Below are 23878 nucleotides of genomic sequence, written 5' to 3'. Positions count from 1 at the left end.
TGAAAATACAAGTTTTAATTCAGGATTGCTATAAGAAAGGCATACCTATAGACTCTAATAAGATTCAAGAAAAAAAGCAAAGCCATTACATGACAACTTAAAGCAAGAGGAAGGTGAAGGATCGAAAGCTGGAGAATTTAATGCCAGCAAAGGATGGTTTGTTAATTTTAGAAAGAGGTTTGCCTTTAAAAATGCCAAGATAACAGGAGAAACAGCTTCTGTTGACCAAGAGACAGCAGAAGAGTTCCCAAATGCCATTAACAAAATAATTTAGGGGGCTTCCCTGGTGGTGCAGTGGTTGAGAGTCCGCCTGCCAATGCAGGGGACACGGGTTCATGCCCCGGTCCGGGAAGATCCCACATGCCGCGGAGCGGCTGGGCCCATGAGCCATGGCCGCTGAGCCTGCGCGTCTGGAGCCTGTGCTCCACAACGGGAGAGGCCACAACAGTGAGAGGTCCGCGTACTGCAAAAAATAAAAATAAAAAAAAAATAATTTAGGAGAAAGGATATGTCTGAAAAGGTTTTTAATGCAGACAAAGGTGCCCTATTCTGGGGAAAAAAAGTCACAGAGGACATTTATTAGTGAAAAAAAAGAGAGAGAGAAACGACCACCAAGATCTAAGGCAGGAAGGGATAGGCTGACACTACTGTTTTGTGCAAATGCAGTCGGGTTTATGGTCAGGATTGCTCTCATCTATAAAGCTGCTAACTCCCGAGCCTCGAGGAAAAAGATTAAACACAAGCTGCCAATCTTTTGGTTATAAAACAAGAAGGCCTGGATGAGACTGCAATCCAGAAAAAGGACTGGGGACTTCCCTGGTGGCGCAGTGGTTAAGAATCCACCTGCCAATGCAGAAGACATGGGTTTGAGCCCTAATCCGGGAAGATCCCATATGCCGCGGAGCAGCTAAGTCCGTGCGCCACAACTACTGAGCCTGCACTCTAGAGCCCGCAAGCCACAACTACTGAAGCCTGCGTGCCTAGAGCCCATGCTCCGCAACGAGAGAAGCCACCACAATGAGAAGCCTGCGCATCGCAATGAAGAGTAGCCCCTGCTCCCTGCAACTAGAGAAAGCCGGGGCACAGCAACAAAGAGGAAAGAGAGGGAGGGAGGGAGGGAGGGAGAAAGCAAGAAAGCAATCTTGTCAGTAAAGGACTACTTTTTTTTTTAACATCTTTATTGGAGTATTACAGTGTTGTGTTAGTTAATAACGTATATACTAACATACGTATATATGCATACGTATATCCCCATGTCCCCTCCCCCTCATGCGTCTCCCTCCCACTCTCCTTATCCCACCCCTCTAGGTGGTGGCAAAGCACTGAGCTGATCTCCCTGTGCAAAGCAAGGACTACTTTTTAAAGTTCTTTTGATATTAGACAATGTCCCCTGGCCACCCAGAACCCCATGAGTTCAACAACAAAGGCATCAGAGTTACCTACTTGCCCCTGAACACAATGGCTCCAATTCAGCCTCTAGATCAGGAAGTCAAAGGACCTTTAAGGCTCATCACACATAGTACTCGACAGAAAAGACTGTCAATACTTATCGAAGAGGACCTCCATAGAGAGATCATGAAAGTCTGTAGTGGCACCAATGAAGATGCTATTGTTGTTATTAAAAAAAAAAAAAAAAAGCTGTGAAAGCCATCAAGCCCAAAACAATAAATTCCCACTGGAGAAAACTGTGTCCAGTTGTTGTACATGACTTCACAGCATTTACAACAGAGCCAGTCAAGGAAATACTGAAAGAGTACAGATCTGGCAAGAAAAGGTGGAGGGTGAAGGGTTTCAAGGTATGGATCTTGGAGAAATTCAAGAGCTAACAGACACCACACCAGAGGAATTTAACAGAAGATGACTTGAAGGAGATGAATGCTTCCAAACGAAACAATGAGAAAGATGACATAAAAACAGCAGTGCCAGAAAACAAACTGACCGATTTGTTTACTGATAATCTGGCAGAAGGGTTCTGATTATTCAAAACTGCTTTTGACTTCTTTTACAAGATGGATCCTTCTATGATACAGGCACTGAAACTAAAGCAAACTGTGGAAGAACAATTGGTACCTACAGAAACATTTTTAGAAAAAGCAAAAAAAGTCACACAAAAATTATATTTCTGGGGCTTCCCTGGTTGCGCAGTGGTTGAGAGTCTGCCTGCCGATGCAGGGGACACGGGTTTGTGCCCCGGTCTGGGAAGATCCCACATGCCACGGAGTGGCTGGGCCCGCGAGCCATGGCCGCTGAGCCTGCGCGTCTGGAGCCTGTGCTCCGCAACGGGAGAGGCCACAACAGTGAGAGGCCCGCGTACCGCAAAAAAAAAGAAAAAATTTCTGTAATGTTATACCAAGCGTTCCTGCCTCTCCTGCATCCCCTTCCAACTCTTCCGTCTCTGCCACCCAAGCCAGCAAGATCAACTGCTCTTCCTCCACCTCCTCACAGCCTACCCAACGTGAAAAGAAGGATAAGGACCTTTATGACTATCCACTTCCACTTAATGAACAGTAAATAATCATCATGCCTTACAGTTAATAAACTTAACTGTTGTGTGTGTCTTCATGTGAAAAATCTCGTAACTGTACAGCAAGAAATGTATGAGACGTTTCTGTTTCATCATCATCATCACCTAAGTATTCATCATGTAGAACATCGTGTGCAAGACTTGTATTGAAGTAGAGAGCCAGTCCCTACATAGGCATGGGTGATATTTAATATAAAGCTAATGTCTTAGTTTTCTTACTGTTTTTTTTTTTTTTTTTTTTTTTTTTTGCGGTACGCGGGCCTCTCACTGCTGTGGCCTCTCCCGTTGCGGAGCACAGGCTCCGGACGCGCAGGCTCAGCGGCCATGGCTCACGGGCCCAGCCGCTCCGCGGCACGTGGGATTCTCCCGTACCGGGGCATGAACCCGTGTCCCCTGCACCAGCAGGCGGACTCTAAACCACTGCGCCAGCAGAGAAGCCCTTCTTACTGTTTTATAACTTGGCTTTCAAAGAATTACATTACCATACAGTACATCTATCTCTCTCATAATTGGAGAAACTGTATATTAGCCTATCATCACAGGTGTTTTTTTTAAATGTAACAATATTTACATACTGTATTGTGAATACGACTGCAATATTGTATGCCATCATTTTATAACAATTCATTCACTAGTGTAAAGGCTAGGCTACCATGAAGCAACCATATCAATTATACTAGGCTACCATAAAGCATTAATATTGCTGCTTCTTTATTATCAATGTATGAATCATTACACCTATAAATACGAATTCATTTTTCACATTATCTTTTCATTTTTGATGTCTAGTGTTAGTAATACCTATAACATCTACAGTGTTTTGTATCATATAAGACAATATTGACTTAGCTACTGATAGACAATTCATCTTGTAAGCCAATGACATAAATTTATATCAATAAATACAGTACAGTACTAATAAATGTATTTTCTCTTCTTTATGATTTTCTTAATAACATTTTCTTTTCCCTAGCTTACTTTATTATAAAAATGCAGTATGTAGTACATATAACATATAAAATATGTGAAAATAAACTTTATGTTATTTGTAGAGCTCCCAGTCAACAGCAAGCTATTAGTAAAGTTTGGGGGGAGTCAAAAGTTATATGCAGATTTTCAACTTTGCAGGGGGTCAGCGCCCCTAACCCCCGCACTGTTCAAGAGTCAACTGTATATGTGAAGTATGAACCAAATCTGTAAAATGTATTTATTTTTTAAGACCTAAAACACATCAAAATAACTGTTCACTCTGTAGAAGTTTATGGGTCATTTTTGTCATTCTTTATCCTCCCTGTATTTTCTAAACTTCCTAAGATGAACAGTTTTATAATCAGAAAGATGTCACTAACGTTAGTATCCCATAGTGGACTGTATATACAGAATGTTACTGTGTCAGAACCCCAAATATACAAAACAGTGTTCCTTATTGTAATGTCACTCTTTCTCAGTGAGGGTTTCATTCCAAGGTGATACAGGAGGGTATCTGATGTTTTGTCCCACAATACACACCAAAACATTTCACTTAGTTGTAGAGTCAGTCAGAGCCATGTGGGATATGTTTCAACCATAAAGGAATCATTTAAAAGTCATAAATCCCATCCGCCCTACTCTCTGATAGAATTCTATAATTCTGTTACCAAACCAAACTCAATACAAAAAAGTTAACACCAATTTTCCAATATCACCTTATTATCTTAGAAACCACAGATTCCATAAAACAAGTCATACGGAACAAGAAATCCTGACTTACAAATGCACTGTTTTTCAAGTTCCTGACTATTTGCTCAATTTAAAAGTGCTATCTGCCCCTAGCCATCTATTTAATTATAATGTCTATATTCAGATGTAAGAATTGTTAAGTACTTCAGTGTATTTTATAATATCTTCACATACAATATGCATATATACAATATACACAATACATACTACATAAATTATACAAAATCTTCCTCAAAATATTAGAGTAAGTTATAAAAGTTTTGGCAAAAAATATGTTCCAGCAGTAAATATCAGTTCAGTACAATGAATTCCTCCTTAAATAAAATTAAATTATTCTTTATTTTGCTCATCTTGCAGAATTATACTGAGTTAACTTTCATATATTTTATCCACTTTAACGAAACCTTTATTCGAAAGTCCAACTTTCATTTCAACACAGTCCATGTTTTTTCCAGTAAAATTAACTTATTCATTAAAAATCAGTTTGTTGTAAGAGCTAATTTTATATACGTTAGAGTAGCATTCTATTTTAAATTTTTCTCAGATAATCAAACTATATTTAAAAAACACTAACGTCTCACTTATTAGAGCTAAATAAACCAGATCCTTCTGAAGTCAGTAAACTTCAAAATAAATTCATCCTAGATATTTGGGGCTATTTTTGCCAATATATGAATAACCGTCCTAATACCAAAGACCGAAATACTATATATTTAACTGATCAGTTCTGCTAAGTGATCTCAAACGGCACTAGCACTTGCATGGTTAACTCATCCAGCAATCCATTTCCAAAGCATCTCAAAAGATTTAATACTTCAAAGAAGCCTCATCAGGATGAGCAATGAAAAATCAACTGGAGCCACAAGAGATTACAGAATACACAAAGAGATCTGCCAATTCAACATTCTAAAAAGAGATGCTGCAGAGTTGGGTCAGACTCAGCAGCCCAGAGGCATGTGAGAACTTACGAAACTAGGCTGGTTCTTGGAGAGGCTATAAAGTTCCAAGCCTAAAAATCTCAATGAAATGGATAAATTTCTATTTTAAAGAAAAACTAATTACTCAAGAGATTTTTTAAAATCAACAGATCAATAACCCAGGAATAAAATCAGAGAGTGATCTAAAAAAAATGACCTCAAAAAAAGTTACCAAAAATAGTTTGTTTTAAAGGTTAATTCTTTCAAAACTACTATAGAACACAAAACAAGCCCACAAAGGTTCACTATTTTAAAATAATCAGTATTTGAAACAATTTGAATATTATCAAGACCAAAGACTACACCCAGAAATGTACTCTCAAATAGATAATGTTCTAAATAAAATGTCAACAAATGGAATTCAAATGCATAGTTAATTAGCTACCACAACTAAGCAAGGTTTATCATGGGATAGGTTTAATCTTGGAAAATCTAATTTATCATATAAATAGATGTAATATGAGAAACCACATGATCCACAGATTCTAAAATAAGCATTCAATAAAAATTAACCTTTGTGTGTGTCTGTGTGAACCAGATCCCTCTCGTCACAGTAAAAAGCCTATATAGCATGAGATCTTAACCTCAAGCTTTGCCCTAGGAAACATAAGCTTTGAGGCTAAAATAGCAATTCAGTTTCTCTCAGGATAACTAGATTTAGAACATGTAAATTCAGAACTAATTTATATTAGGGTAATGGTTCTCAACCAAGATAATCCTGCCCCATAGGGGACACTTTGGAATGTCTGGAGACATTTTTGGTTGTTACAACTCAGGGAATTCTACTGGCATCTACTGGGTAGAGGCTGGGGATGCTGCTAAGCACCAATGAAAACACAGGACAGCCCCTCAACAACAAGTAATTTCTGGCCCAAAATGTCAACACAAAACTGCCAGTGTTGAAAAGCTATGTAAAAGGCGAACATGCTACATACAGATTTTCATCTCATACCATATCCCACAAATTCTAATTGAATAAAAAAGAACACAGTACACACACACACAAACACACACACACTTTCAAACAAAAGGGAAGGAAGTGGACAGGAGGGAGGGAAGGAAATGAAAGTGAATATCAAAATTATGGAGAAAAAAGAAATTTCTAAACTAAAGCAAACGAAATTTCAAAGCAAACAAGTTGAAAACTGGGAATAAATATTTGTAGCAAACAAGACAAAGAATTAAGAGTATCTGTTAGAACCGAAAAGAAAAATATGAAAACCTAGAATGAAAAACAAGTAAAGGAAAGTGAAGTATTTAAAAAGTACACTAAGCCACTCTAAGAACTTAACCCTCACTTTAAAACAAAACAAAAAAACATTTTTACCTAACAAATTGGCTGCAGGAAGGGATGGGGGGTAGTGCCCGTGGAGTATTTTTTTTAAACACAATTTTTTTTTCAACATCTTTATTGGAATGTAATTGCTTTACAATGGTGGGTTAGTTTCTGCTTTATAACAAAGTGAATCAGCTATACGTACACATATATCCCCATATCCCCTCCCTCTTGCATCTCCCTCCCACCCTCCCTATCCCACCCCTGTAAGTGGTCACAAAGCATGGAGCTGATCTCCCTGTGCTATGCAGCTGCTTCCCACTAGCTGTCTATTTTACATTTGGTAGTGTGTATATGTCAATGCTACTCTCTCACTTTGTCCCAGCTTACCCTTCCCCCTCCCCGTGCCCTCAAGTCCATTCTCTATGTCTGCATCTTTATTCCTGTCTTGCCCCTAGGTTCATCAGAACCTTTTTTTTTTTATTCCATATATATGTGTTAGCATACGGTATTTGTGTTTCTCTTTCTGACTTACTTCATTCTGTATGACAGACTCTAGGTCCATCCACCTCACTACAAATAACTCAATTTCATTTCTTTTTATGGCTGAGTAATATTCCATTGTATATATGTGCCACATCTTCTGTATCCATTCATCTGTCGATGGACACTTAGGTTGCTTCCATGTGCTGGCTACTGTAAACAGTGCTACAATGAACATTGTGGTAGGTGACTCTTTTTGAATTATGGTTAAACACTTAATTTAAAAATAGTGATCTTCTAAAAAATAAAAATGTCTGAAAACCAGGCTTAAAAATCTTAAAATTCAGAATTTTTTAAAAAGATTATGCACAAAAATATTAATGGCAGTACTATAAAAGTTTTGACTGTTCTGCCTTCATAAACACATATTTTTTGGATAATGAAATATCACCTAATGAAAAAATAATGTAAACAATTTACACAAATTCCAAATAGGTTTGAGTTGTATGAGCAGTCACTAGGGAATGTTTACTTTGGTTTGGGTCAATACAATACAGATAAATAGCACAATGGCATCTAATTGGGTGTGTCAAATTCACCTTATTTCTATTATAGCACTGGTTACATTAGACCACTGAGAATTAACTGGTGTTCATTATAGCAAAGGTCAAAATATAGAAAGTTATACAAAAATTAACAAAAATATACTCCAATATAAGCTTTATTGCCAAAGAAGTAGTTATAATAATAAAAAACACTTTAATGCTTCCACCTCTTATTTCCTATTTAAAAAAAGGTTTTTTAAAAATATTTTTATTTTCAGGATTAAATATTTTTTTACCATAAACCAAAAATTTTTACCAGAAATTTATTTCCAGGACTACCTTTACCATAAATGGAGAAATGAAAAACTGATGAGCATTGCTTAATGTCATTAACCAGACATTTCATTATTTAGGTCCCCTACAGTTACCCAGAGCTATTAGTCAAAACACTAATTACAAGCACAGGATCATCCCTAAAGTTCTTTTAGCTATATGTATAATATTAGAATTTCTGTCATTTACTTCCTCAAGCTTGTTAAACACAGAACTGATAAGCATAACATTTCTTATGTTTTTCAGCAGAGATAAGTAAATCCAGTCATTCTTAAGATATCATATAGAAAACCCACCCCTCCTTTCTGTGTTTCAAATAGAGTGTGAAAGTTTGCAAAGTACCATATACTCTTACCACATATTCAAAAAGAAGAAAAGCAAATGTGGTATGAGGAAGTTTTTACACAGTATTACATTCCTTTAAACATTACTAAATCAGATCAATAGGTGACAGATATCCACAAAAATACCTTAAGCAAAGTTCAAAAATGAAAAAGGATTTAATCTCACAAAAACTGATTAAGAATTAGCCCAAAACAAAGAAATTACCATATACATGTGATTAATGTCTCCTCCCAAAATAATAAATCCTAAAAACAACAAACATACAAAATCTATCTAAAAAGCAAATAAGTTGGAAAACTCAATTAAATATTCCTCAGATTTTTAATCCACTATTAACTCTGAAAAAACACTAGAACTTAGTTTTAAGCACATTTCAAGCCAGATTTTTAAAAATAGCAATGAATATTTGTCATGAAGTTTTATAGAACTCACCAAAAAAAAAAAAAGAATCCTATTATACCCTACTAGATAAATGAGTAAAAGACCAATGTGTAACACACAGTTAAAATTTGTTGTCTTTTAAGAGAAAATAGTTGCCCCAATACATGAACAATGTGTAACACCAACTCACAATTTTCAGGTAATAAATATTTAAGGTTCATTTTTAAACCACACTAAGACATAATCATTTCAATTTATGTTACTTGCTCTGTCTAGCTCAACATTTTTCTCCTTTCCCAAAACGTTTTAAAAAATAATTAAGAGGAAATGCTTTGATCAATGCAAGTTTGATTCTGCCTTCTCCATATCCTGTCTGACCTTGGGTGAGTAACAATCTCTTTAACTTTAATTTCTGAATCTGAAGAATGGGAATAATGATATTTTACCCCAGAATGCTCTTGTGGGATTAAATGTTCAATAAAATGTCTAGCATTGGAAGCATTTCCTAAATGATAATAATTAACAAAATATCAGCTAAAAAGGAATATTAAGCTTACCAAAAAGTGGGAAGTTGCTATAAAAGACAATTTTACTCACTTTCTAAGCAGACTTTAAAAACATAATGAAGTTATACAGACAACTGCAAGAACCTATAAGAATAATCAGAATCAAGAAAAAATATGAAGCAATTATTTGAATTTCTCTAAGCATCCACCAAAATCTCTAAGCATCTTATGTTTCTAAGCATTCACCAAAAATAAATGCATGCATACAAAAAACAATAATTTAAATTCTTAGAATCAAAGAAGTGCTAAATGCAAATGATCCCCAAACACTATCTGGCCAGGACTGAGAGCAGGGGACTATGTTTCACTCATCTTTGTATTCCCAAACCCCATCACAATGCCTGACATACAGTATGCACTCAACAGCTATGTGGAGCATTGAAATGAAAGCTATTACATTGTCTAAAATTTTAAACTCTTATTTGGGGACTTCCCTGGTGGTCCAGTGGTTAAGACTCTGTGCTCCCAATGCTAGGGGGCACGGGTTCGATCCCTAGTCAGGGAACTAGATCCTGCATGCTGCAACTAAGACCTTGCGCACCCAAATAAATAAATAAATATTCAAAAAACAACCTCTTATTTAGGCACAAAAACAACCTCTTATTTAGGCACAAGTATAATCATACTCAACATTCATTCAGGGCTTCCCTGGTGGTGCAGTGGTTAAGAATCCATCTGCCAATGCAGGGGACACAGGTTCGAGCCCTGGTCCGGGAAGATCCCACATGCCGCGGAGCAACTAAGCCCCTGTGCCACAACTACTGAGCCTGCACTCTGAAGCCTGCGAGCCACAACTACTGAGCCCACGTGCTGCAACTATGGAAGCCCCCGCGCCTGGCGCCCATGCTCTGCAACAAGAGAAGCCACTGCAATGAGAAGCCCGCCCACCGCAATGGAGAGTAGCCCCCGCTCGCCGCAACTAGAGAAAGCCCACGCGCAGCAACAAAGACCCAACGCAGCCAAAAAAAAAAAAAAAAAATTCATTCAGCAAATACTGGAGTGGCTGCTACTAAAAGGCACTTGTTCTAGGACCTGGATACACCAAAAAAACCAGCAGGGCAGGATAAGGAGGATCAGAAATACCTATTTTCCATAACCCAAAGGACATCTCTCAGAGGAGCAGTTAGGAGTTCGTTCTACATTTTATAGTGATTAAGAGTACCTGGATTCAGTATTTATTACTTTCTACTTCTGTGCTTGCTTCCTAATCTGTAAAATGAGAAAAATAACAGTACACAAAAATGTATATAGATTTGTTGTGAGAATTAAATGAGATGATGCTTATAAAGTGCCTAAAACTATGCCTTAAACAGAAGTACCTAATAAATATTCACTAAATATTAACACCTGTCATAATATACTACAATCTCCCAACTAACAATTAAGCAACAGGAGTGTGAGGATCTTGCCCACCTTCTTATTGAGTGCTTCTGTCTGTGCTGATAGATACAGACATCTCAAGAAACATTGTCCAATTTAAACCAAAGTATTTACTGACAAGATAGAATTATAATTATTATTATTATGGAAAAAACAATTAGTGTGGAATATGATTAAAAAACTAGAAACGTTAGAATGTAGGGGGGTAAAAAAATCACATAATAGCTATTTAACAGTCCTTCAGAACTTTTTTCTGATCACAGACCTCACTGAAAATCCAACAAAAGATATAGACACTTTACCCAGAACAATGCCATCACATAGGTCCCTGCAAAATTTTACATGTTTAAAACTGACAGGCTTCTGAAATATTTTTCCCGTGTCATTTCTGAGAACTTATTCCCCAATAATTATGTCTGTGTTTTTCTTTTGAGCTCTTACCAACAGCATTCATGTCTGTGAAATGTCACACTTAAATCTTACTTATCTCTGAAGTTAAGCATTATAAACTGAAAGAACAGCTCTCTTATTACTAAGGCCAAATTATACACTCAAGTCATTCAAATGTCAAACCAAATGTCATTCAAAAGCTTCAAATTCTCCAATATACCAACAGGCCGACTGCCAAAAAATCAGTTTATTTAGAAGAAGAACTAAACTTCAAGCTTATTACACGCAATCTATTAAACTGAGCATTTTTTTCCATGAGAAAATATACTTGTTATTTAATTACAATAAATTATTTATCCAAGATAAATAATTAAATATCTAATACAAAACTAATCAGATAAGGCCAAAAATGGTTTATTTACCATTAACAAACCCTAAAATAGTTCAATTCCTTACGTAACAATTTTAACTACATAATACTTTAAAAATATTTTAATATATACTCTCGTGAGATTCACAAAAACCCTTAAGATTTACATTCTAAAATTGCATTTCCCAGCTGGTAACCACCAGCCACAGGTGACTACAGAGCATGTGAATTACGGCTAGTCCAAACTAAGATGTTTTATATATATGTAAAATACACACCAGATTCCAAAAACAGAAAAAAATATATACTAATAAGTTTTTATAGTGAACATGTTGAAATAATGTATTTTCTTTAAAACAACATACCCATAATATTCAAATTAATTTCACCTTTGCTGTATATTTAACATGGCTATAGAAACATTTTAATTATACATGTAATTTATCAATTTAGTATGCCTCAAAGACCATATGTATACTTGCTTCATGATACCCATTTAATATTATATAATTTTACAGTTCAACAACATTGTTCAAGTTATTTTAAACAAACTTTCTGGAGCAAATTAAGCCTTTATGCCTAAATTTATTTAACAGGATTAAATTGGAGAATCATACAGAACTCTCATATGCAAAATAAGTAATTTCCCCTTTATTTATTAGAAGTATGTAACATCAATGTAACATACATGGAGTAGGCAATCTGCAGATCCCCATGACAAGATGTTTAATATCCCAGATTACTGATTCTCTACTAAAGGGACTTAAGAGTCTCAATGAGTCATACAGAAAGGGTTAAAGAGTTCACAGTTGACCCTTGAACAACGTGGGGGTTAGAGGCGCCAACCCTCCTCACAGTTGAAAATTCAAATATAATTTACAGTCGGCCCTTCGGACAGGGCGGTTCTGCATTCACAAATTCAACCAACCACAGATCCTATAGTACTATGGTATTTACTACTGAAAAAAATCCACATATAGGTGGACCTGTGAAGTTCAAACCTGTGTTATCCAATGGTCAACTGTACCTGTAAAAAGAAAGTTAGACCTCATCCACCCCAATTACTCCAAATTAAAATATTACTGAATCACAGACTTAGTGGACACACAGCAAGCTCCCAATTTTCTGCTAGTTACTAAAGTGTTAACTTTTTTAGAATAAAATAAGTGATGGGGTCTCTGGCATCCATAAGCTCAGGGCAAGTAAAGTTATTACATATGAAAAAAAAGAATAACAAAGGAATTTTTATTTAGGCTTTAAACTGTGAGATTTAATCATAAGTTCAGTTGGGTTGTATAGAATATAAAGAATACAAGAAATTTATGCGGGAAAGAGGTTATCTTGAAATTTAAAGTATAGCCTTTAGGTTTCCATTTGACATTCATTCTGAAAATTCTGAACTCTCAACAGATTTACTGTCATCATTTAAGGTAATTTTAAAAATTTTTATTGGAGTATAGTTGATTTACAAAGTTGTGTTAGTTTCTGCTGTACTAAGGTAATTTTTTTAACTGCTTCATAAAATGTGTTTGACAAGAATGTTCTAATTGGTAAGTAAGTAAAAATGCAGTCTTCATCTTAAATAGCTTGCACACACGCACATATGCACACACATACACACACCCCACAAGAGCAAGGCGAAATACTCATCAGGGTACATTCTGCTGCAGCAGAGTAGGAGTTTTAATTAAAGTCTAATAAAAAACTTTGATAGTAAAACACATTTCTAACTAATTAAAAGTGTAACAAAGAATTAGAAAAAACAAACATGCAGAAGAATATACATTTGAAAGACCAACTTGAAATATGTTTCCGAAAAACATTACATGCTACTTTAGCCAAGACTGTATGGTCTCAATTTTACAAATATATGAACTTCTGTACTTATAATCCAAAACAAACAATTTGGCACTTGATTATTACAATAATCATGATAAATGCAAATACTCTAGGAATGGCACTCTTATAGTTAATAAGGTCAGTCTAGGTGTTGGGTGAAGTTCTGGCCTCCTCAGTACTGGGGCACTGATAGACACTAAGAAGGTTAGGACACTTTGAATATTTCAGGTAAAAGGATCTTGAAGATACCAGTTCAAATGAAGGTGTGCTTCACTCTAAAGACAGTACCAGGAGCAGAGAAAAAAATATCTTGGCTACTGCCAAGTACTCACCAGGTCACTGGTCAAACTTAGAGATGAACAAATCCTATTTGCCTTCCAATGCAGGAATCTATATCCTGATCTTCCTTATACTTCTCTTATTACATTTTAACATTTCTGACACTGGAATATATTTTCTTAATGTACTATGTTCCCTTTTCTTATTTGGATTTCTGATGATTCACATGTTAAGTTTTATTCCTACCATGTTAATTCTTATTCCTATCACAACACTCTTAGCCATCCCAACACTCTGATGACACTCATCAACAACTGTAGGTAAGGAGACATGAGAGCATTTACATCAGAATCTCCTGTGTGAATTTTTTAAAAATCCAGATGATTCTAATAATATGCCCAACCTGCAACACTGTTGTAAACTATCTGAGGCACCAAAACTTATATTTGTCCTAATTCTCCTAGCACCTAGCATGGCATTAATCACATTCCTCACATTAAGGCAAATACTTCTTGATTAATCTCTCATCCGGAGCTCCTTTCCTTGACAATGTGACCTTGTGATAGAACCTTTCTCTTAACGTTGGTGGTAACTGTTATTGTTACCATACTTAAAGTATTTTTCTCCTAGAAACTCCTAGTAATTAGATGCCACACAGTCACCCTCTGAGAATTACCTGGACACTGAATCATTAAAAACAACCTGAGGGACTTCCCTGGTGGCACAGTGGTTAAGAATACACCTGCCAATGCAAGGAATACGGGTTTGAGCCCTGGTCCGGGAAGATCCCACATGCCGCAGAGCAACTAAGCCCGTGCGCCACAACTACTGAGCCCACGTGCCACAACTACTGAAGCCCGCGCTCCTAGAGCCTGTGCTCTGTGACAAGAGAAGCCACCTCAATGAGAAGCCCGTGCACGGCAACAAAGAGTAGCCCCTGCTCGCCATAACTAGAGAAAGCCCACACGCAGCAACGAAGACCCAACACAGCCATAAATAAATAAAACTAAAAAGAACCTGAGCTATGTGGCACTAAAATAGATACAGGAATTCAGGATCCCATGTTAGTCATCTCTGGTTTGCAAATTAGTAGAGAAACAGTATGTGATCATGATGGAAAGTTGAATAAAGTATACAAAATTTTAAAGATTAAAAATGCAAGTCTAAAAAAAAAAATGTAAGTCTATGGAGGCACTGGAAAGGAATGATGTGGTATAAAGAGGTTCTAGGAAAAAAAGAGTCCATAACATGGCCATATCTGACACTAGATCAACATTTTAGGCTAGATATCAATTTAGAATAATGAATTTTTAAAAAACAGAGTTTCTTATTAGAATAAAAGCTCCTTTAAGTACAAACAACCAATAAATACACTTTCAGTTGAAAGAAAAGAGTAAGTATGAGGATAGAACATTCAGGCAACTGAGGTCTTCAGAAACTATGAAACAAAAACCAAAAAACAAAAAAGAGGTAAAGTTAAATTTAGCCCAAAGGAGGAAACATTTAGGAGCCCAGAAAGAAAATACCTAACTCACTTGGCGCTAAAACCAAGGTTAGAACTGAAAATTGAAAGTACAGCACAGGGACTTCCCTAGTGGTACAGTGGTTAAGAATCCACCTGCCAATGCAGGGGACACGGGTTCGAGCCCTGGTCCGGGAAGATCCCACATGCCGCAGAGCAACTAAGCCCGTGCACCCGTGCACCACAGCTACTGAAGCCCGCGTGCTCTAGAGCCCGTGCTCTGAAACAAGAGAAGCCACCGCAATGAGAAGCCTGCGCACCACAACAAAGCACGCAGCAACGAAGACCCGAGGGAGGGAGGGAGGGAGAGAAGCACAATCTTGGGTCTGAAAAGCCCTAGTAAGATTATGAAGGGAATTCTATCCGCTTAATAGTAGCAATAAATGACCCTGTGAACTAGTCTGAACATCTATCTAACAGAACATCTATCGAACATAAATCTAAAAGAAAGCTGTGGGTAGTATGGTGTGGGGGGAGTATGTGGGAGGACTGAAAAGGGCAGGTATACTATACAAAAAACAAACGAACAAAAAAACAACTAAGAAAGCTCTCTCTAATAACCAGCCTACTAACTAGCCTAACACAACTTCAGTGAAATTGTTCAGGGATCAAAAATTAGTAGAACTTTCAAGTTTCTTATGCCTTACTTGCCCATTTATTATTATATTGGCAGTTATGACTATTTAACACTGTTAAGGATTGTGCACTTGTTTCTGAAACAGAAGGGTATGCTGAAACTTTGTAATCTGCTTTGCCTTGGGTGTGAAAGGAGAAGAACAGGTGAAAAATAAATAGCTGCAAAGAGCAGATGTATCAAATCCCTGAGACCAAATAAACAGAGGGAGCGCCAGACTGTGGGCAAGAAATATCCTCAAGCATTGAGACAGAGAATCTCCTTTCACCCCAGTTACCCAGGGCCACTTGTAACACACATATAGATCCAGCTACCAACGCAGTGCCAAGCAGAAAATATATAGGCTCTACAGCTTAGGAGCTCAGTATCTTGTCAATATTACTGCTTGCCACATCCTAAACAATTCCAATAACCAAGCTCACTTTTGTTCCTGGAAACAAATAGCTACCTTGTATCTCTCATAAGAAATCTGGACCCTGTCTGGTTCTGCTTCCCGGTTCCGAGGTCTTCAAGGCCTATTGCTAAAACTCATTTCCTCCCTTTTCCAAGATGCCAGCCTGAACCTCTACCTAGTACCTGCTACCCACCACCGTCCCACTCCCACACCAACCTGGCCAACTCCACCTGTCTGCACACTGTCTTTTGCTACTCTTATCCCTCATGCTGAGAGGCTTACTATAGTACCTCCATCCAGATTTCCAGGCCAGTGTTCTGGCCTCTCCATCTAGAAAGAGCTAATCCTGCTTGAGGTAAACCTACCTAGTAGTTGGATATCAAATTCTACCAAGTCACAGATCCATCATGATGATTACCAATTTACCTAAATTTCAATCACATCATATCAGGTTTTATTCCCTCTTTCTTTTCTGAACAGAAACTCTGAAAACTTTCACATCTTTCACAACTTACACCAGTTTACCTAGGAACTGCTTCTGCAGCTGTCCTGTTCTCACACATATCAAGAATCATTACACCTTTCTTTGCCTATCTTCAACCTCTTGACATGACACCACTTTTTAAATACATTAGAAAATGGTATCATACTTAAAATACACTTAATGGAGGAAAATATTCCATGACACAGGAGAGGAGGGAAAAAAAAATCACAGATTGGATTACTTATAAATAAAAATCTGAAGGTATTTTCAATTGGCAATATGGAATGAACTGAAGGCACTTCATGCTTTTCTTAACTTTCTTATCTTAAATGCCTTAATATTTAGATCATCTTATTAAGTGAATAAGACATCATTTTACTTTGCTAACCCCTCATTTATGAGAGATATATGGCAAACTTCAGGCTAATTTCTATAGGAAAATATAAAATATTATGAATGTGAATTTTCACCCTAAATGTGATTTTATGGAATTATAACTATTCAAAACCCTTGGAAAAATCTGATCACGAGTACTTACTAATTAAGGAACACAACTGATTATTAGATTTGCTAGTGATCCAACTTCGTTTCTTTTTTAAATTAATTAATTAATTTTTTGGCTGCATTGGGTCTTCGTTGCTGCACATGGACTTTCTCTAGTTGCAGCAAGCGGGGGCTTCTCATTGCGGTGTCTTCTCTTGTTGCAAAGACATGGACTCTAGACTCGTGGGCTTCGGAAAACATGGCACGCAGGCTCGGTAGTTGTGGAGCACGGGCTTAGTTGCTCCGCGGCATGTGGGATCTTCCTGGACCAGGGCTCAAACCCGTGTCTCCTGCATTGGCAGATGGATTCTTAACCACTGCACCACCAGGAAAGTCCAATCCAACTTTGAAACAAAAATTTCCTAATATTCCTCTTTCATGCTCAGGATTAGTTTAATTGAAGTAAATCCTGAAATTGAAAGGTGAGCCGCCAGGAGGCAATTTCCAGTTGCCACTACTTATTTGTATGAATCAAGATTTTATCCAAAGAGTGAATCAAAGAAAAGAAATAAATCACTGTACTACAGAAGTACACATATTATCTCTAAACCAAGTATATATTTCTGCCCATTAACTGCCTCATAATTTAAACATGTTGACTTATTATATGTGAGGTGGTAAAAAATAATTTAAACTAAAAAGTTCATAACCTTATCTAAAATTAAGAGAAATTCAATCCTTAAAATCTGCTTACTTTTTCAGAAATAAAAATTTATATATAGTAACACTTCGTGCCATTTGCTTTCTGTCTTATTCCACTCCAAAATGTAGATCTGTACTTTTGGAATAAGAAATATAAGTATTGTCTTACCATCTTTTTCAAGCTCTCCCCAATTCTTCCACACGGAAGGCCTCAAATTTCCTTATGATAAGCATTCTTCCACATTTAATAAATGCAGAAACTAAAAACAGTGCTTTAGTTTAAGACAACATTCAAATAAGTCTCTACTAACACTCATCCCACTTAGTTTTTCCTAAACTTACTACCAATAATGAACTTTCTCACAGTATATCAAACTTTGGAAGTTATCTTCCTGTTTCTGCATTGATACAAAATCATCTCATCCCACCGGTCCCTCAAAGACAATGTCATGCTTCTAACAAAGGTCAAACATTGAGAATTGTTTTTTCAAGTTGATGCAAGATTTAGGGAAATTTATTTGAAAATGAAAATAACAGCAACCAACATTGCCTGTTCTAAGCACTTTACAAGTATTAACTCATTCAATCCTCCTAACAACCTATAAGGTTGATAGTTTTATCCCATTTGTAGATTAAGAAACTGAAGCTCAGTCACAACAGCTAGTAGGTAGAAGAGCCAGGATTTGACCTTAAACTGTCCCAGTTCAGAGCCCAAGCACGCTCTAACTCTCTAGCTGTACCACCTAAATGTTAAGAACCATCACTTAATAGGTATCCAAGTTATTTTGAAACGAAGAAATTAAAGATTTTTCATTTCGTGATGAACCAGATAAAATACCATGTAAATATTTTAAGCTATCGTCTTAAGTCATAAGAAATAAAAACTTCTGACAGCAAAACCAAGTATGTTAGATTAATATTAAAGAAAAAACTCCCTTTAAATGATTTTGATAATTTTATTATGAATACATGACCAATAAATTTAAAGTACACACTCATATGACAATATCTGACAAATACCTTTCAAAAACTAACTGCAAATGCACCCAAGTAATCAACCTTTAAAACACATTCTGGGTAGTCAAGTTGAGAGTGTACAAACATCACACTTGACCAAGATAATCTGGCAGCTCACCTAACCAGAACACGGCAAAGTCACTGAGAAAAGGCCTCCGAACAATCAAAATAAATACTCCAATGTCCAAGTATTGATACTCACTTTTCTCAAAAGAGGATCTCACAACTAAATAAGGGTCAACTCATTTTTACCCTTATGCAGAATTACAAATTTGATTTCTGGAGGAAAAAATGGCGTAGAAAAATTACCAGTGGGAAGGTGAAGGGGGACACCGATCACAGTGACAAGCACATCCAATAGGGAAGCAGAAAAATGCTTACTTAATAACTTCAAAACGCAAAGAAATCTGATCTACAGTCCTATATACAATCCAACAGATCCTTACGGCCCACAGTAACTGATGGTCACAAATGATGACCCTAGGTCATCAAAAGATTTAATTATATTCTGCATCCTACTTAAAACAGAAAAGAATACCATATTTAATTTTAGTATGATTTTCACTCAAAGTTGTTTTATAATTTGAAGCTTAGAGGATAAACCCTCAATTACCCAGTAAGCTCAACTAATAAATTAGAAAGAAATTCCTTGGAAAGTTCCAAGTAGCAAAGGTTTCACTGTTTCTAAGTTTAAGAGCACTATGTGTACAAAAGTTACCTGAGAGCAAAAGGGAGACAGGAGAGCACAGAAGTAGAAAGTCTAAGAAAACAAAGAAGAGCTAGGCGACTGTCTATAAACGTGCTATCCTTAAGGCATTTCCCACAAAACAGTGTGTGGGCAGTAGGTGCCACATCAGCAGTACTGTGTATTTGTCCTGCTCCTAAATCATTTGTTAGTTTCATGAATTATTAATTTCAGTTAATAGTTTGTTGAGATGAAGCAGTACCAACTCTTTCCTCAGCTGCAAGAAGTGATAGCGTCCTTCTGATTGCTCTACAAAACCAACACTGGGATTACTCTTACAGAGCATGCATATGCCTTACGGTGGCACACATTTGATTTAAAAAAAAAAAAAGTTCTCTTTTAAACTGCTTTTCATTTTTAAAGGATTCAGGGAGATAGTGCCTAGCCCACACCGAACTTTGTTATCAAAAACATTGTTACACTACTCAACAAAACTCCCTTTCAAACCAGGCTGCAACACATTCTTTCTCTAGCTCCAAACAAAAACTTTAAAGCACATAGTAAATAACATATAAGGCCTTGTACTTTTCTCGCCTTCTAGCGAGGAAGTCTAACTCCAAACAGGAAACCGCTTCTCAAAGGACTCAACGCAGAAATCCTACCAAACGCCAATCCAGTTCTCAGGAAGAGATTTAATATTTAAGTGCCAACACACTTGCCCAGGTAGAAACGGAGTAAATACTCAAGCTTCCCTGCCCTTGAGGCACCCCCTGGAAGTTCTAGCAGGGAAAAAAAATTTTTTGCCTTTTCTAACGAACAAACTACAAAATGCTTTAAAAGGCCAATCTATACAAAGGTTCACAGAAGATAAAGAAGTTGAAAGTGCTAGTTTGTCAAGTTTTTCGATCACCCTCCCCCATCCCACCAGGATCGGGGAGGAAAGAAGGGGCTAGGGAAGAAGGAAGGTTCGGGGCTGAGCGGAGCTAGGCGCGGGGCGAGGTGATCGGGCGCCCCCCCCCCATCCCCTCACCTTTCCCGGGACCAGGTAAAGAGGCAGAGAGGAAAGTACGAGATGGTGCACTTCTCCGCCAGAAGAGCAAGGTGGAAGGCAGGGCGAGGAGGGGCGGCGGGGAGCGAGCAGTGTGGCCGCGCAGGGACCGACCCCCGCCCCCTCCCCGCCGAGATCGAGAAGGGGAACCGTCTCCCCAAATCGGGAGCGTCCTCGAGTCCCTTACCCATGCTGGGGGCTCCCGCGGGGAGCAGCCCGGCGCCCGCCGCTCCTCCTCCGGCTGCTCGCGCGGCCGCTCCGGCGGCAGGAGGCGGGCCCTCCGCTCGGCTCTAGCCCGGCTGAGCTCAGACGGGGCAAGAAGGCGCCTCCATCCGCCCGCGGCGTTCCCTGGCCAGTCCCGTCCGCGCCACCCGTGAGGAACAGGCGGCGGCCGCTCCTCACTCGCGGCGGCTGGAGCGCCCTCCCCCGCCCGCCCAGCCGGCGGCTTCCCCACCCCCGGTCGCTCCCGCCACGGGGTGGGACCTGCCGGTTCGTCGTGGCCGCCGGCTCCAACCCGGAGCGCCAGCCCAGCCCCGGAGCCCGCCCCCCCGCCGCTCCCTCGGCGCCTGCAGTCCTCTAACGCGACGCCAGAGACTGAGGTGGAGACCGGGACAGAGGCCGGGAAGGTGCCGGGAGCTGGGCCGGGAGGAGGAAAATCTCGCGAGAATCCTCGGTCCTCCCTGCCCCGCCCCCGCCGCGTTCCGGCTCACCGCCTGCCCCCGGCGGCTGCCAGGTGCGGTGACGTCATGGCCAGGGGTCGCTCGCCGCCCGCGTCCAGGTGCGCGGAGCGGATGGGGTAGCCGTGCGGCAAAGCTGCGACAGGTCCTCCGCCCTGAAGTTCGAAGCTGCTGGGACAGGCGTGTTGTGTGGTTTGTCGCTTCAGATGGATACAAAGAGTTTTTGCTGATAGGCAAATGAGCCTGGGTTGCCCCACTTTGCAGTGTTGCTGCAGCAGGCTTTGGGGAACCTAAAAGAAAAGAGACCGCGAGAGAGAGATGCAAGAGGACAGAAATAGAGAGAAAAGCCGTTTGCTTTCGAACTTTAGAGGTCCAGCTGCAATCAGAACCCGCGGCTTACCTTGCAAAGTTCCGCATGAATCAGAAGCATTTCTTAGTCGGAAAAAAATCCTAGGCACAGAGTAAATTCTATTTTACAGGATTAAATTATTGGGTTCCTTTAGTCTCTGTCCGCTGAAGACCACTTTCTAAATCCCTTTTCTCCTTCGAAAGTATAGTTTAAATTGTTACCTGATGGGGAGGGGGGAGCAGATCGGGATAGTCATGATTTGAGAGATTGCCTGGCATTTTTTTCTAGCCTGAATATGAAAAAGAGCATAGGATTATTGTAATCAGACATGACACTTTCTTAGAGTTAGAAATATATATAATTAATTCAGCCAGGGACTTCCCTGGCGGTCCAGTGGTTAAGACTCTGTGCTTCCATTGCAGGGGTCATGGGTTCCATCCCCGGTAGGGGAACTAATAACCCACATGCCAAACAGCTCAAAAAGAAAAAAAAAAGTTCAGCCAACTTTTTTCCTCTACTGTTCAAGCAAACCCAGTTCCCGGACAGATGCGTGTGAGAGCAACATTTGTTGGTGCTTTTTAAAGCTTTGTCATTTAATTCTCACAAACATCCAGGCAAACCCGGGTTTCTGAAACTCAGCACAGCCATTTATTTTTTGTGGGACTTTGGATAAATTAACCTTGCTGGATTTCAGTTTCTTGAGTCTGTCGAAAGAAATCTTTATAGTGCAAAGCACAGTGTCTGGCACATAGTAGCAACTTTGTAAATATCCATTTCCACTATCTCCTATAGGCCTGCATTTGCCATCCTTTAATCTTTTATTTCTAAAAAGATTACATAGGGTACCTTTTTAACAGGAATTGTCCATTACAATCAGAGACCAAAAAGGATAAAAGAAAAATATTTAATATGCACACCCAAAAAGATGTACATATTGGCTATGTTGTACTGAAACCATGAAACATATTGTGACTTTTTTCAGTCAACAAATAGTTATTATTATGTTAATTGTCCCCTTCTAAGCAAACAAATAAACAAACCGAAAAAGCTGAAGTCCAGCCCTTACCCTCAAAGATTTTGAATTCTAACCAGGAAGTGAGACATGAACAGATAGTTTATTAACAGTATGAGGTAGAGAGAGTCAAATTCCTGAAAATTTAAAGGAAAATTACTATTGGCAAGGCAAGCTTCAGGGGGAAGGTATAAATTGAACTAAAGCGTGGAGGAAGGCAATAATTTCAACCTGGAGGAATCCTAGAAGGAGTGAAAGTGGAAATGCAAACGGAATATCCCTGAAACCTGTGTGGCTCCTGCAACCCATAAGAAAGCAAACAATTTAAACTTTGAAAAAATGAGGCTGATGGGAGGCAAAAGAGGATTCATGGAAGGAGGTCAAGAAAAATATAAGATATTGGAAGAGAACTAAATACCTTGGTCTCTAGGATCCTAGATATTTTAAGAAGAAAGGCCAATGAATAGAAACGAAGAGAGGGTAAGGAAAACAAACAGAAGAAGGGAAAAGAGAACTCTGGATTTGACAATAAGGTTACCTTTGAAAGTATAATTTCAGAATATACGTGACAGAATGTGTAATATATATAGCTGCATATATTTAGAATATATAGAATAGAAAAGTTAAAAGTTAGTTAAAGGTTTCAGTGACTAAATGAGCGATTAAGAAGTGAGGCCATGGGTTTCCCTGGCGGCGCAATGGTTGAGAGTCCACCTGCCGATGCAGGGGACACGTGTTCGTGCCCCGGTCCGGGAAGATACCACATGCCGCGGAGGGGCTGGGCCCGTGAGCCATGGCAGCTGAGCCTGCGCGTCCAGAGCCTGTGCTCCGCAACGGGAGAGGCCACAACAGTGAGAGGCCCTCGTACGACAAAAAAAAGAAAAAAAAAAAAAAGTGAGGCCACAAGTAGATAAGGTAAACATATTATTTTAACCAAAAGTCAGGTCACATAATCTGAAAAGATAAAGTATCTATCAGTACAATCAGTTATAGCCTAGAAATCTCAGGATCTGTATTATTTCCACCATAAACCATGTATTTTAGAAGTCTGAAAATTAAAATAAGCAAAATCACTTTGGAAATTCAGAGGGCAATACCCCATTGAGGTGACGTTGACATATTGGATCATAAAAGAAATTGGAAAGATCAGGGAATAGGACAATAAGAAAGGTTGAGAAAACTGAACTAAAGCTAGGAAGTAATCACAATCCCGGAGTTAATGCTGTCTTTCAGAGGTGAAGACAAAGGACATCCCAATGGAAGAATGAAATCTAGAAATATATTTTTTAAACTTACAAAATGGTATGTGAAACTATGTTCTAAATTTGTGAGTACTGAGCAAATGTTAGCTATTAATTACTCCATGGAGCTCGTTTCATCTTATAAGTCTTACCCCCTCAATGAGGCCTTTAAAGTGTGGCACTATGTTTTATACATTTTTATGTAACTAGCACATTGCTCAGC

At 38.6% G+C, this 23878-nt stretch overlaps 1 protein-coding gene across 1 annotated transcript in view; it reads right to left on the bottom strand.

The window, feature by feature from the left end:
- CD2AP (CD2 associated protein) overlaps positions 1-20816 on the bottom strand; it is a 106927-nt gene extending 86111 nt beyond the window's left edge. Inside the window, exon 1 of the mRNA XM_032649586.1 lies at positions 20564-20816. Within this exon, the coding sequence (XP_032505477.1) occupies positions 20564-20567 (4 nt within the window). The 5' untranslated portion in view covers positions 20568-20816. The remainder of the gene's footprint in view (positions 1-20563) is intronic.
- Positions 20817-23878: the final 3062 nt, after the last annotated feature.

This window comes from Phocoena sinus, chromosome 11, assembly GCF_008692025.1.
Source record: "Phocoena sinus isolate mPhoSin1 chromosome 11, mPhoSin1.pri, whole genome shotgun sequence".
In the NCBI taxonomy this organism is placed as follows: domain Eukaryota; kingdom Metazoa; phylum Chordata; class Mammalia; order Artiodactyla; family Phocoenidae; genus Phocoena; species Phocoena sinus.
The sequence above is the reverse complement of the archived record's forward strand: the minus strand, read 5'-3'. Positions and strand labels throughout refer to the sequence as shown.